Below are 13001 nucleotides of genomic sequence, written 5' to 3' on the forward strand. Positions count from 1 at the left end.
TTTGGCAAATTCGCCCATAATCCATATTCATAAGTTCATTACCTTTAATTATCAGTGCATGTTGTGTTGAGATCCACGGGGCAGAGACGTGAGCTGGTCAGCGAATACAATGGAGGTGAGCGGTGCAAGTCCGCTGTTCCTCGTCAAACTCATCAAATATACAGTCTAACAACTCCAAAATGCTCTCGTAGAGAAGTTGTGACCTGCACATTCATCATGCTATGAAATAATCATGTATAATTATGTAACATTATGACACGTGAAGCAAATACCAGGAACTACTCAAAATCACTCAGCCCAGCAGCCATATCTGGAAATGTAGTTCAAGCTAAGCATTTGCCTCTAAAACAACCATCTCGAAATGTTATTATTTCATAGCGTGGTGAATGTGCAGGTCACAACTTGTCCATGAGAGTGTTTTGGAGTTGTTGGATTGTGTATTTGATGAGGGACAGGGGACCTGTACCATTCACCTCCATTGTGTTTGCTGAGCAGCTTGCTTCTCTGCCCTGCGAATCTAAAAACAAAATGCACCAATAATTAAAGGTAAACCTACTGCTACTGTACCTATAGGGATTATGGCAACAGGCGAATTTGCCAAAAATATTGAACTATCCCTTTAAGTTTTTGAAACGTATTTCTTTTTTCTATCGTGTTTTACTGTTTTGGCGTTACAAGCCTCAAAATCCACTTGTACGTTTACTTACACTCCCCTGGCCTGTACTGCTTTTATTTAGAAAGTCTTGAGCGGAAGTCCCTCCTGCCGCTTTCCGCGCTCCCGTGTTGTTTTGGGAACATTCGGTTTTCTCGGTGAGCGCGCGCTTCCCGGACTGTAGCTGCCTGTCATCGTCGGTGCTGACATCACACAGAGGAGTCGCTACAATGTCAAACATCCAGCAGCAGCAGCAGCAGCAGCAGAAGCGCGAGCTCATGGCTTCCCCGCGCCACAATGAGAAACACCGCCGCGTGCTCCTGCTCATCCTCTAAAAACACACAAGAAGTCCATTCACCTTTTTTTTTTTTTTGTATGGCTTTATTATTATTCAACGTCCCCCGGACAAGATGCGTTTGAGGTAAGACGGGTCACTCCGCTCTTTATTTATCATCACAAATACAGAAGTCTCGTTTTCCTAAAGCTGTATGAAGACAATTTTCTGCGTTTCACCACCGCACTCTCTTTTAACCGCCCTCTCATCTTTATGTGAAAAGTTGTCCGGCACTAACATTGACTGTCGTAGGCTATTACGTAATGGGAGTGCGGAGACACTGCTGAGCAGATGTTACAGTGAGGTGCTGTAATGACAAATCCCTGAAAGCACGACCTCTCTTCTCTGCTCTCCACAGCTTCTGCTACTTTATTTTCATTTGACAACACATTACTTGTCAGATTAACTGTATAAACATAAATAAAATACTTATTATTGGCCCGGCTCTGACTGACTGAGTATGAAGCCTATATATAGGCTACAGAAAGATATTATCAATGAAACATAGGCTATGACTCTGAAATCCCATAGATTATCTCAGCCATTTTACAATCATTACAATCTATATTCAGTTTTAAATTAGTCGTGGCTTTAAGAATGAGAAGCAACAAAACATACAGTATTTTATTTAACATTGTAACAACACTAACAAGTATGTACTGACTGTCAATAGGGCTACAATATGTATAAAAATCTATATTATTGTATTAATGAGATTATTTTTAGCCATTTATTCAAGGGGGCATATTTGCAAAGGGGTTAATATAATGGTTTTGTTATTGTAAACATTTATCAACATCATCAACAAGTTCTAGTTTATATGTTGTTAATATTACTGTATATTGCAATGTATAGACAATGCAGTAAAATGCATTCTTAAAATCTGAATGAAGTTCTGATTTACATCTTAAATCTAAAACAAATTCCTCTTCTTTAAAAAAAACAAGCAATATACAGGTATATATTGGTTTGAAATTACAACTTGCTCAGCGTCATTAATTTGGACTAAAGCATCATCAAATCACTGTGACAATATACAACTGGAGATCAATAAACTCTGATTCCTCTTACACTTAAATTATTCTGAGTGGCTTTGTGCGCTGTGCTTGTGTCCTCACAGGTCTATGTGAGTGTGTGAGCTCAGGTCAGAGGTCATGCTGCGGAGGGAATCCGACTCCCACGGCCTCTTTTCCTCCGGAGAGACGTCTGACAATGACTGTGGGGTGAGGCTCTTTTTTTTTGTGCCACCTGTTACATTACGCCCGCACACACACACACAGACATTAAACCCCAGCATGGGTGTCGCATTTTGTGGCCTGTAATTGACGCAAACTTGGATGGGCACAATAACTGCGGACGGTGATGAAATGAAACCACATCTCCAACTGACTAATGAATAATGTGGTTGATGTAACACACGAGCTGTGATGTTGTTTACTTCTTTGTCTGAATCACATGGATTCATCAGCGCTCCTGCCAGTTGAGTCGACCCGTCCTCCGCTCTTAGAGCCGGTTAAAATGTGAGTAGGTGGAAAAAGGTTAACATCCAGAAATCTCATCTCACAGAGGAGCACAGAGGATTCAGGATATCAGACCATAAGCTGATGATATTTAACAGTAACTACTGTACCGTTGAACACGTTGTCTAAGCTGGTTTACACTAAATCACCAGTGCCAGTACTAGTTGTTAATGTTTACCCTCTCTCTCTCTTTGTCTCCTCTGTCTCAGATGGGGGCGAGTTGTGTAGAGGTAGATGGAGTGTGTCTGTGCGAGGCCGGTCCCTGTACACTTTATTCAGAAGCACACACGCCTACGCCGGTGAGTGCTCAGCCTTCCCACTTAAGTGTCTGTGGCCATCGCTCAACAACCCGCTCGGATCACAAAGTGTTTCTTCGTCTATAATTGTGCCCCCCCCCCCTCACCTCCCCATATTTCTACTGTATATTTTAAAGTCTGTTTCTTTCTCTCTCTCTCTCTTGTTCTCAGGACACACTGCTGTGTGAACACTGTGGAAAAAACAGAGTAATGATAACCAGGTACTCTGAGGGATATGGCACAGAGGTATAGTGTGATTTAGTCCACCCTATAATGGCTTTTGATATGTATGCAGCTTTTATTTTGGCGGGTAGCTAGCAGTTGTGCGTATTTAAGTCTAACTAACAAAATTATACTTTATTTTTGGTGGGCGGGGGGTAGATTTCGGAGGTAAAAATCTTAAATTTCATGGTTAAAGTTGCAAATTTGTGGGAAAAACTCTGGGCAAGTACTGTATTTCCTTATTGCTAAATCCATCTGAGAGTTTGATCAGATCTTCCGCTGCAGAACACCAAACAAACCACATCTGTCCATCCTCACAGAGTATAGATATATGTCCCTCTGTGATAGAAAAAAACTTTCAAGTTTATTTGTTGCAAATTTGTGACTAAAATCTGAGATTTGTTCTTGTGAATTTGTATTTAAACTTGAAAATTCAAAGTTTTAAACTCGGACGTTTTCCTCCCCTCTCTCTTCCAGCTTTTTTTTTTTTTTTTTAACCTGTAATGACCCTTATATGTTGTTGTAGTATTTTAAGGAATATAACCATTTTCTTCCCTTTCCCAGTCATGTAAATTGTCCAAATTATGAGCAACTTTGAACTAAAACCAGGATGTAGGGAGCAACCGCCAGATTAAAAGACTCTGAGCTCATTAGTCATGTGCAAATGTGTTATCTGATTCACGCATAATAATAATGATTATAATAATAATGAAAGTGAAGATTGTGGTGGTGGCAATAAAAAGTGACGCATGAAGAGCGGACTCACAGACAAATGCCATCGTCAAGTGTTGTTTTTGGTTCACAAATAGTGGCGGTCGCTGATGATTCACCGAGGCTGTTTAGTGTTTCAGCCAACAACTGCAAAATAAAATCTCTTCTAGAATGGATGCGGAGGCTGCACTGAAAAAGGCTTTCATTTGTTGTTCTTTTTTCAAAAGGAAAATATTTGTCTTAAAGTATGAGCTTCAAATAATATTATCTGTATTTGTCTTTTTTCATTTTGGTATTTATGAGCGCATGTTTTCTGTTTTTAACTGCACATGTGTCTATGTGTTGTTCCTCTACAGGAAGAGTGTGTATTATCAGACCCTCAGGGAGAGAGTGATGCTGATGCTGATATAGAGGATACAGACTGCAGGTTGTGGTTTAATGTACACACACAAACACAAACACTCCCATTCACTCACACAAACAGTGTACCTAGTGTAAGTGTCTGATCTTGTGCCGTTTACCTGATTGGTCCAGACTCCAGGAGCCGGGGTCCCTCCAGCGAATCAGCTCGCGGAGACGCAAGCGTCCACGGGTAGCGCGGCAAGACACCACGGAGAGCGAAGACGACGGTGGGAGGAGCCACAGATCCCATCGCTGGAACCTCAGGCTCAGTCCTGACAGAGCACACAGCAGAACCATACTGGAGGTAAAAACATAGTGATGAAAGGCCTGATTAACTATGGCGTACCAACATTAGAACAAAACAAAGGCTCGGCAAAAGGCTTGTTTTAAACTGCATTGAAATTCTTGTGTTGACATCGTGTGTTCATCTGTCTTAACACTATAATTAAGTTCAGTGAGAAAGGCATTAAGCAGGGACAGATGGTGGTATATCATCACTTCCATTCAAGTCTGACTTGTATTTAAACTACTATGTGTATTTTGTGTTAAGCTTATATAATTGCTAACCATATTTCTAGCAATAATACTTTTTATATATACGCTCACAATCATATTTTCATCTGAATCAGACAGGAAATATAAGGGCAGGGGTCCCGTGTTGGATTATTAGAAGCAATTAAAAAGGTGTGGTTTTCTTCCTTACCACTAGGAGTGCTATAGAGCAGTGTTTTTTTTCAATGAGTGGGTCACCCTTTTTTATTTTTAGCCTGTTAAGAGATGCTGCTCACAGACCTGCTGCTGTTTCACTCAGATCAACAGCAGACGGCAGTAATGTGCCAAGACGTGTAAGCGATGCAAACGTTTGATAAGAAAAGGAAAACTAAATTCATTTCAATGTGTTTTTTGTCAAATCTCAGTTATGGTTAGGGTAAGCACGACTCATTTTAATGAGTTAAAATATTAAATGCTGGACGCCAATATAAACCAAATGCAACATATACATAAGCCATAGAGGTTTCTTATTATGTGCATGAAAGAAAAACCAAAGATATGTTTATACAAAGACCCACATGTCTCTGTCTGCCTGTCTTTCAGGAGAGCATATCACAGGTCAGGCCACTGATCATCTGCCGACCGAACGTGGAGAATCAGAAGAGTCCGGTCGAACTGCCCCGAGGCTCCAAGCTGATGTCTCTATGGCCGTCCTCCCTCTCCCTCCCTCTCATCCTTCTCCTGTCCCTCCCCCTGTCCCTCTCTCTTGTCATCGTTATCGTGTCTTTCCTCCTCCCGTGGGCCAGCGCTTGACCCTGTATGCGCATAGTTTCATTGCAAAAAGCTCCACCAACTCTTGAAATGTAGTGGATAATGCAAAAAAAAAAAAAAAAAGAGGGTTGGATTAGATGAAGATGTTGGCCCTTTAGATATATTTAATCCTAATGAAGGATTTTAAAGATCGTATTTTCTTAAGGGGTGGGGCAAAAAGGTGCAGGTTCAAATATTCTTTCATGCTGCACCTGTTAAATCCCCTCTGCGTGCCGAGTCTTTTCACAAGGAAAAAACAACACAGACTTGGTGCGTGATTCCGCCTCGCACAATCGCACCTTCCGTCTCATTTCCTCACCCCCTCGTTTGTAAAAATAGACCTCTCATCTCGCTCCTTATTCCTTATAATGAGCCATAGGAGCGATATGTGGAGGGGAGGAGGAGGGTGGGGTGGGGGGGGGGGCGGGGGGGGGTGATCAGGGCTGCACAGGTACATTTAAAAAAGGAAAAAAAAAAAACTCTACTAATAACACAGGCTCAGTAGGAAGACATGTAAAAGACGATGCTGCTGAACTATGCAATACCTCTGCTCCTATACCGCGGCATCTCGACTGCTGGAGAAGAACGTCGACTACTACATTCTTGGCACTGTCGTCACCTTCTTGGCCCCTTTTTCTCTCTGATGAATATCATATACTTTATGAATGCAGGGAATTATGGTTCTAAAATAGAGCGTGACCCAATTTAAAAAGCAATAGCAGGAGAGATCTGATCCTACTCCCATTACTTGTGATCTGCAGTACATCTGCTATTTTAATGAAAGAATTACATGTATTATTTGACTTGTTGCAGACTGATTTAAAACAGGTGGATTCCTCTTCTTCTACTTCTTCTTTTCCTCCTCCTGGCTACACTTGTATGTTTTTAGTAAAATAAGCTGACCTCAAAATAAAACAAGCTTTAGTGAAACTTAATCATGTTAAAGCAATTTAAACACTTTAAAACCCATTTCACAATCTTATGGTTGAAACATTACTATTGTATTTGGTAACTTTTATGTCATGTCTATGTTCATGAGTTATTATTTGAAGATGAAAAGTGAGCTTGACAATCAGTCACGCTGCTTATTTCAAGCTGAAATAACTGGAAAAAGCCATTTTGCCGTGGCTTCTTTGTACTGTATGTTTCATGTTACATTGTTTCTGAATGTTTTGGAAGCCGTGATTCTTTTTTTTTTCCACACCTGCTTGCATCCCAGTAGAGAAATGTTTGTTTCTAAATTAAGATCAAATTGTTCTGTGTGAGCTAGTTTTCCTCTCCCAGACAGTTCTATTGCACATTTTTACATGTTAAATTATATTTCCATGTGTATGTTGACCTCTCTGTCATTGAGCCATAGAAGTTCAATAAAACTAGATTGTATTTTGACAAAAAAAACAAAAAAACAACCGTGTTTTTTAAACTGTGGATAAGCTCTTTTCACATTGAAATGTTTATGAGTGAGCTTGTGCATTCTCAAAATGCTGAACTTCTCCTTCATGTCTTTCATTTTAGATCAAGTCCTCCCACAGGTTTAACAGATTAGGAGCGAATATTTGGCTAAGTGGAGACAATGATACCTATTCTTGCACATCTTCTACTTCTGCTGCTGATTTTAAGAAGATGAGGAAGAGTTTCAGCCTTATGTCCCAGCAGTGTTTGCTGCACTTGAACAAAGGGCCTGAGGGGGAGGGTCCCATAACGAGGTTATAGCGCTCCTCAGTCCTCCTCCTCTCGCTGCGTGCGTTGTCATGGTAACAATCAGGGCTGCAGAGGAAACAGACTTTTCATAAGTCAACTGTGAGCTAATGCCCACTGCCAAACACTCACTGTAGGTGATAATGTGAACAGGGCAACATCTGCACAACAGTTGTTACACGATCTTTTAAACTTGCAGGTGAAAATCTGCTGTCCTACACAGCAGCATTTACAGCATTATATAATTTATTTGGGGCTTAATAGAGGGCAGATATGCTTCACGACAGTCATCTTCGGATAAGTGCATGGGCTGAAAGCAGCTGGCAGATATTTGATTGCTTAAACACAACATACATTCACTCTGGAGATAAATGCTTTACCTCAGAGTGTTTCAAAAATGCAAAATTTTCACCTCATTTAAATGCATTCAACTTTCCTTCTTGCGTAGGTTTGAGTACCAGCCTGAGTCACTAGTCTGCTTGTTTAAACCTCCCTGCGTGTATATGCACAGTAGATATATGTGTGTTCCATCACACGTGAATGGCTGTGAAAGACCAGAGTTATTGTGTCCTCAGGTAGGAGTGTGTTTTCAAAGTGAGATGTTGCCCACCAGTTTCATTTCCAGCACACCCACTCAGAGTGCTTCAACTTGAAAGCATCTCAGTCAAAAGGATTGCAGTAGGAATTCAGTCTGTGGTGATGTGGTAACAATCTTAGAAGATTTGTGAGGCGAGATTGCCCTGACATTCAGGAGAAAATACCTTTAGTCAGGGTTACTGGGTTTGTTTTTCCACACGAGGAAATGACAGCCCTGCTCTAGTGTTTCTCTGATTCCAGTCCTCTTAACTCCAGTTGATAATGGGGACAGTATTTTATCATGTAGCTAGTTAGGTAGCCCACTTACTGTAGCTAGAAACAGGACAAAACAAAGCTACAGTACCCCTCCTTTCCAAACAGGCTGGCTAACTTGTCCTTAAGCACAAACTAGTCATGGGAGCACTAAGTCATTAGGCCTACTAACTAGACTTTCCAAATAGGCTAGGGGAGAGTGGGGTAAAGTGAGACACTTTTTACATTTGCTCCCCTCTAAGCGAGCTAAAATGATTTATCAGTAAAATTTACACATTTCCCATTAATTCAGGATGTTTCCTAGCAATGGAAATTATCAGAATGTATTCAGGATGAAAGACAGTGACAATATTGTTGTGCTTAGACTTCGTGGTGTTCTCCGTGCGTGGGTGGAAAGTAACACAACAAGGGATCTTCGTTTGCAGCCTTTACTGAACAGTCGGTAAGTAGTACAGAATGCGAGCATCAATGGAAATAACTTTGTGTTGGGTTGTGGCCCCTGGCTCGGGCACAGACAGCGAGCTAGCGTGTCCGTGCAGTTAAGCCGTGGGTACCGTTCAACATCCAACTCTAGACTAAAACATAAACAACAGGGGAATCTGGTCACGTACTCATCCCCGCCCACGTGACTTCCCACACCCAATCACTCACTACGCTCAGCAGCACGTAACAGAACAGTATCACCTAATCTCAACTACTGTGATCTGCCTTACACTATCCCCCTCCAGGAGTACTGAGTCCCTTCAGTACAGGTGACTCAAATGAACATGTTAGAAATGAAAGTGAAAGCACAGTTAGGTTAAATCTCTGACTTAACAACCCCAAACCAGTCACAGTTCAATAACATTAGACAGCCTCAACTAATGCCTAATAAATCAACTGATAACTTAACTGTCTCTTTAATAACTACTTGTATCTCTCTGGTTTATGAACCACTCTTCCACTGGAGGTTCTCACAACACTCTCTGGAGTGTCTCTGTTTGCTGGTCCGTTTTCTTGCTGACACCTCGGAACTCCATGCTGAGGGGCTTCCCCTCCATCCTGTGACTTCAGAGGGTCCCCATCATCTGCCGGGTCCTCAGATGTGTCCTCTGGCCGTGGCGGTTCCAACACTGTCGAGGAATCCACTTCAGGTGGTGGTATAATGGCGTTCTGGCACAACTGCAGCACTTGGCTCCGTAGTCGCTGGACCCAAACAGGTACCACATCACTGTTGTATGGCTTGAGCCGATCATGATGCATTATTTTGCTGCGTTTCCTTCCTTGGATCTCATAGAGAACAGGACCTCGGCATGCAGAAACAATCAGGGGGCCCAACCAAGGAGCTTGGAGCTTGGGGCTTTGTCCCTTCTTCTTGGTGTCATCTTTTACGTAAACCAAATCTCCAACACTGTAGGAACGTTCTCCTGCCCGAACATCATATGTCTTCTTCTGACGTTCTTGTGCCACGCGCAGATGCTCCCTCGCTGTGTTCTGTGCCTCTTTGAGTCCCTCTGTTAGGTTATAGAGGAAATCTGGTGCCTCAACCCGGTCAGATTTCAGCTCTGCGGTCCCGGACCAGATATCCTGTGGTTGATGAACCTCTCTTCCAAGCATCAGCCTGTTAGGCGTGAACCCAGTGACTGCGTGCTGTGAGCTGCGATAGGCGGAGGTGAGAAGTGGCAGATGCTCGTCCCAGTTCTTTTGGTTCTGGTCCACGTAGCATCGAATCATCTGCAGCAGGGTTCTATTGAACCTCTCCACCTGTCCGTTGGAGGCGGGATGGTACGGGGTGGTCCGCGTCTTTGTGACCTGCAGGAGCTTGCACACACTCTTGAACAAGGAGCTCTCAAAATTCCGACCCTGGTCGGTGTGCAACTCGAGGGGGGCTCCAAACCGGGAAATAAAGTCATACACAAGCCTCCTGGCTGTTGTCTCCGCCCCTTGATCCGGAACAGGGAAGGCTTCAACCCACCTGGTGAACTGGTCAATGATGACGAGAATGTACTTGTTACCTCTGCTGGATACTGGAAAGGGGCCAAGGATGTCCAGGTGGAGGCGGTCCAGAGGTGCTCCAGCTTGATAACCTTGCAGCTTGGCCCGTTTAACTGGTCCCTTAGCCTTGCATGCATTACAGTGCTGACATCTTTTTATAAACAGGTGGATATCCTCACCCATTCCATGCCAGTGGTAGCTCTGACGTAGGCGCTCGAGGGTCTTTTTCTCCCCCAGATGACCAGAGTGAGGGGGATCATGGCCAGCCTGCAGAACCTCTTGTTGCATGGACGCCGGGACTAGCAGCAGCAGGGCTGGGTGTTGTGCAACTCTCTCCCAGGAATAGTATAGCACTCCTCGTTGCAGCACGACCTGGGGCCAGCAGAGCCAGAATTTCCTTACTGCAGGACTTTCAACCGCCACCTGATCTTTAGTAGGAAGTATCCCAGATGTTTTCCACATGTGGAGAATGGAGAGGACAGGGTCAGCTTTCTGGAGTTCGGCCAGCTCTTCTGAACTGGCTGACTGCAGCCAGTTAACCACAGGGGTCCCCAGCGCGGTTGCAGGTGACTGACCTGTTTCCATAGGCTGAGCTTCAACACCGTCTGTCTGGATACATCTCACTGCTAGCGGCACCACATCATCAACGTCATCCTCAAACCTCACCCACTGTTCTTGAAGTCTTTTGCAATGCTTGCAGCCTTGACATGGCAAGTCAGACAGGTTTTTTCCAGCTTGGTAGCAGTCACATTCACTTGAATTGTCTTTAGTTTGCCTAGACATGGCGTCTGCATTTGAGTGTTGGCGGCCTGCTCGATGCTCAATGCTGAAGTCGTATTGGCTCAACTCTTCCAGCCAGCGGGCTAGTTGACCCTCCGGGCACTTGAACCGAAACAGCCAGGTGAGGCTGCCATGGTCAGTTCTCAGCAGGAATTTCTTGCCCAGCAGGTAATGACGGAATTGTCGGGTGAAACGCACAACAGCAAGCAACTCACGTCTGGTGACGCAGTACCTCTGCTGAGCTGGTGTGAGGTGGCTGCTAGCATATGTGAGAACTCGCTCTTCCCCCCACTGCAGTTGTGACAAAACAGCTCCAACACTGTGATTCGAGGCGTCAGTGTCCAGAATGTACTTGCCTTCAACAGTGGGGTACCCCAGCACTGGTGCAGTTGTTAGTCTTTCCTTCAGCTGCGTAAAAGCGTCCTGGTGCTCATCCGTCCACAGGAATGTGGCGCCCTTCTTTAGAAGATGGTGGAGTGGGCTTGCCAGCTCTGCAAACGCTGGGACAAACTTGCGATAGTAATTACACAGCCCAAGGAAAGATTGCAGCTCTTGTACGTTGTTAGGGGGCTTCCAGAGCTGTACATCCCTGACCAGAGCTGGGTTTGGCCGAATCCCATCTCCCCCCACAACGTGGCCCAGGAAGAGGACTTCCTCTTGAAGTAAGTGACACTTAGAGGGTTTTAACTTCAGCCCGTAGCCATGGAGACAGCTGAAGACCTGTGCGAGCCGATCCAAGCTTTCATCCACTCCTCTGCCCAGGACAATGACATCGTCCAGATAGATAAGCAACGTTTCCCACTGGAGTCCCCTCAGGACGAGCTCCATCGCCCTCTGAAACGTGCTTGGGGCATTACATAGTCCGAAAGGCATACGAGTGTACTCGTAGAGGCCCCATTTGGTGATGAATGCAGTTTTATGGCGGTCTTTGTCATCCACTGCTATCTGCCAATAGCCAGACTGGAGGTCGAGTGTCGAAAACATAGTGGCTCCTCCGAGAACATCGAGGCACTCCTCAATCTTGGGCAGAGGATATGCATCCTTGATTGTCAGGCTGTTTAAGCAACGGTAATCCACACACCACCGCACTCCTCCGTCTTTTTTCCGCACTAACACAACTGGAGCGGCCCACTCTGATGCGGATGGGGTGATAACCCCTGCCTCGAGCATAGCATGAAGATGCTTTTCCTCTTCACCTTGGAACCCAAGTGGTGTCCTTCTCACTGGCTGGCGCACAGGCTTGGCCGTTCCTGTGTCAATCTTGTGTGTGATGGCAGACATGTAGCCCAAGTCAGAGTCACTCTTTGCAAAGAGAGTTTGGTAAGTCAACAGCAGCTGAAGAAAACGCTGGTGCTGCTCCTCAGTGAGCACCTCACTAGTAGCACCAACCAATCCACGGAGATGGTCAGGAAGATCAGAGACGGTTGCTATTCTTCCAACCCTCAGTGGTGGTACACTCTCCGACTCTTTCTCCACGCCAAGCTCTGCACTCTTCTCTGCGGACCATGATGACTCCTCGGGATACACTTCGACCAGGAGCCCAAGACATACTCCCTTTAACAGCGCCGCTTTGCCAGTAGAAAAGTTGCATAGCCTGACTGGCACCCGCTTCCCCATGGTGACGGCAACACTTCCAGAGGCTACAGCTCCTGTGACGGTCAGGGGCTCTAGTACAGCTGGAACACCTGGCTTTGGGTTCTCCACTTCACCCCACACTACGCACTCAGATGTGGGTGGTATGGTGGTGCTCTCTCCTAGGGTCACCCTGGTAACACAATAGTCTGCTCCATCTGTTACCACCTTGGAGGGCACAAGTTCGTCACCAATAAAAACTTTGCCACGGGCGTAGACGACAACATCGTGGGCCTTCATCAGATCATATCCAAGAAGAACAGAGTCACGTATTGGGGCCACATGTACGTCCCAGTCTATCAATTTGGATGCAATTTTAAAGGTGACCTTCAGCCCACATTTTGCCCTCATACCATCCCCCACTCCTGCACTTAGGAGGTAAGTCTCATGCAGGTTGTTGGGGTCCTTCGCCGAGAGACTCTGATACAGCCCTTCAGAGATGACAGTTGTCTGAGCCCCAGTATCCATCACAGCCTGTGTGGGAACGCCGTTTACAGTCACAGGAATCTGCAGACTCTCACCTTTGTTTTTGGTGCAGCCAATCTGTAGTCCCTGTGGTTGGTTATCCAGGCTTAGTGATGCTCCTGATTGTGGCCGATGGCTTAAGTCTTGTTCACTATGGTTCCGTG

General features: G+C 44.8%; 1 protein-coding gene across 1 annotated transcript; it reads left to right on the forward strand.

Annotated features, from left to right (window-relative positions):
• Positions 1-772: 772 nt before the first annotated feature.
• On the forward strand, positions 773-6830 carry LOC146968990 (uncharacterized). Its single transcript, XM_085759649.1, has 7 exons — positions 773-1073; positions 2107-2209; positions 2716-2805; positions 2974-3048; positions 4092-4162; positions 4270-4441; positions 5233-6830. The coding sequence occupies exons 2-7, from the start codon at positions 2141-2143 to the stop codon at positions 5440-5442; spliced, it is 687 nt and encodes a 228-aa protein (XP_085615775.1). The 5' UTR covers positions 773-1073; positions 2107-2140; the 3' UTR covers positions 5443-6830.
• Positions 6831-13001: the final 6171 nt, after the last annotated feature.

This window comes from Trachurus japonicus, chromosome 18 (genome assembly GCF_045865225.1).
Source record: "Trachurus japonicus isolate A0001 chromosome 18, Traja_1.0".
Classification (NCBI taxonomy): Eukaryota; Metazoa; Chordata; class Actinopteri; order Carangiformes; family Carangidae; genus Trachurus; species Trachurus japonicus.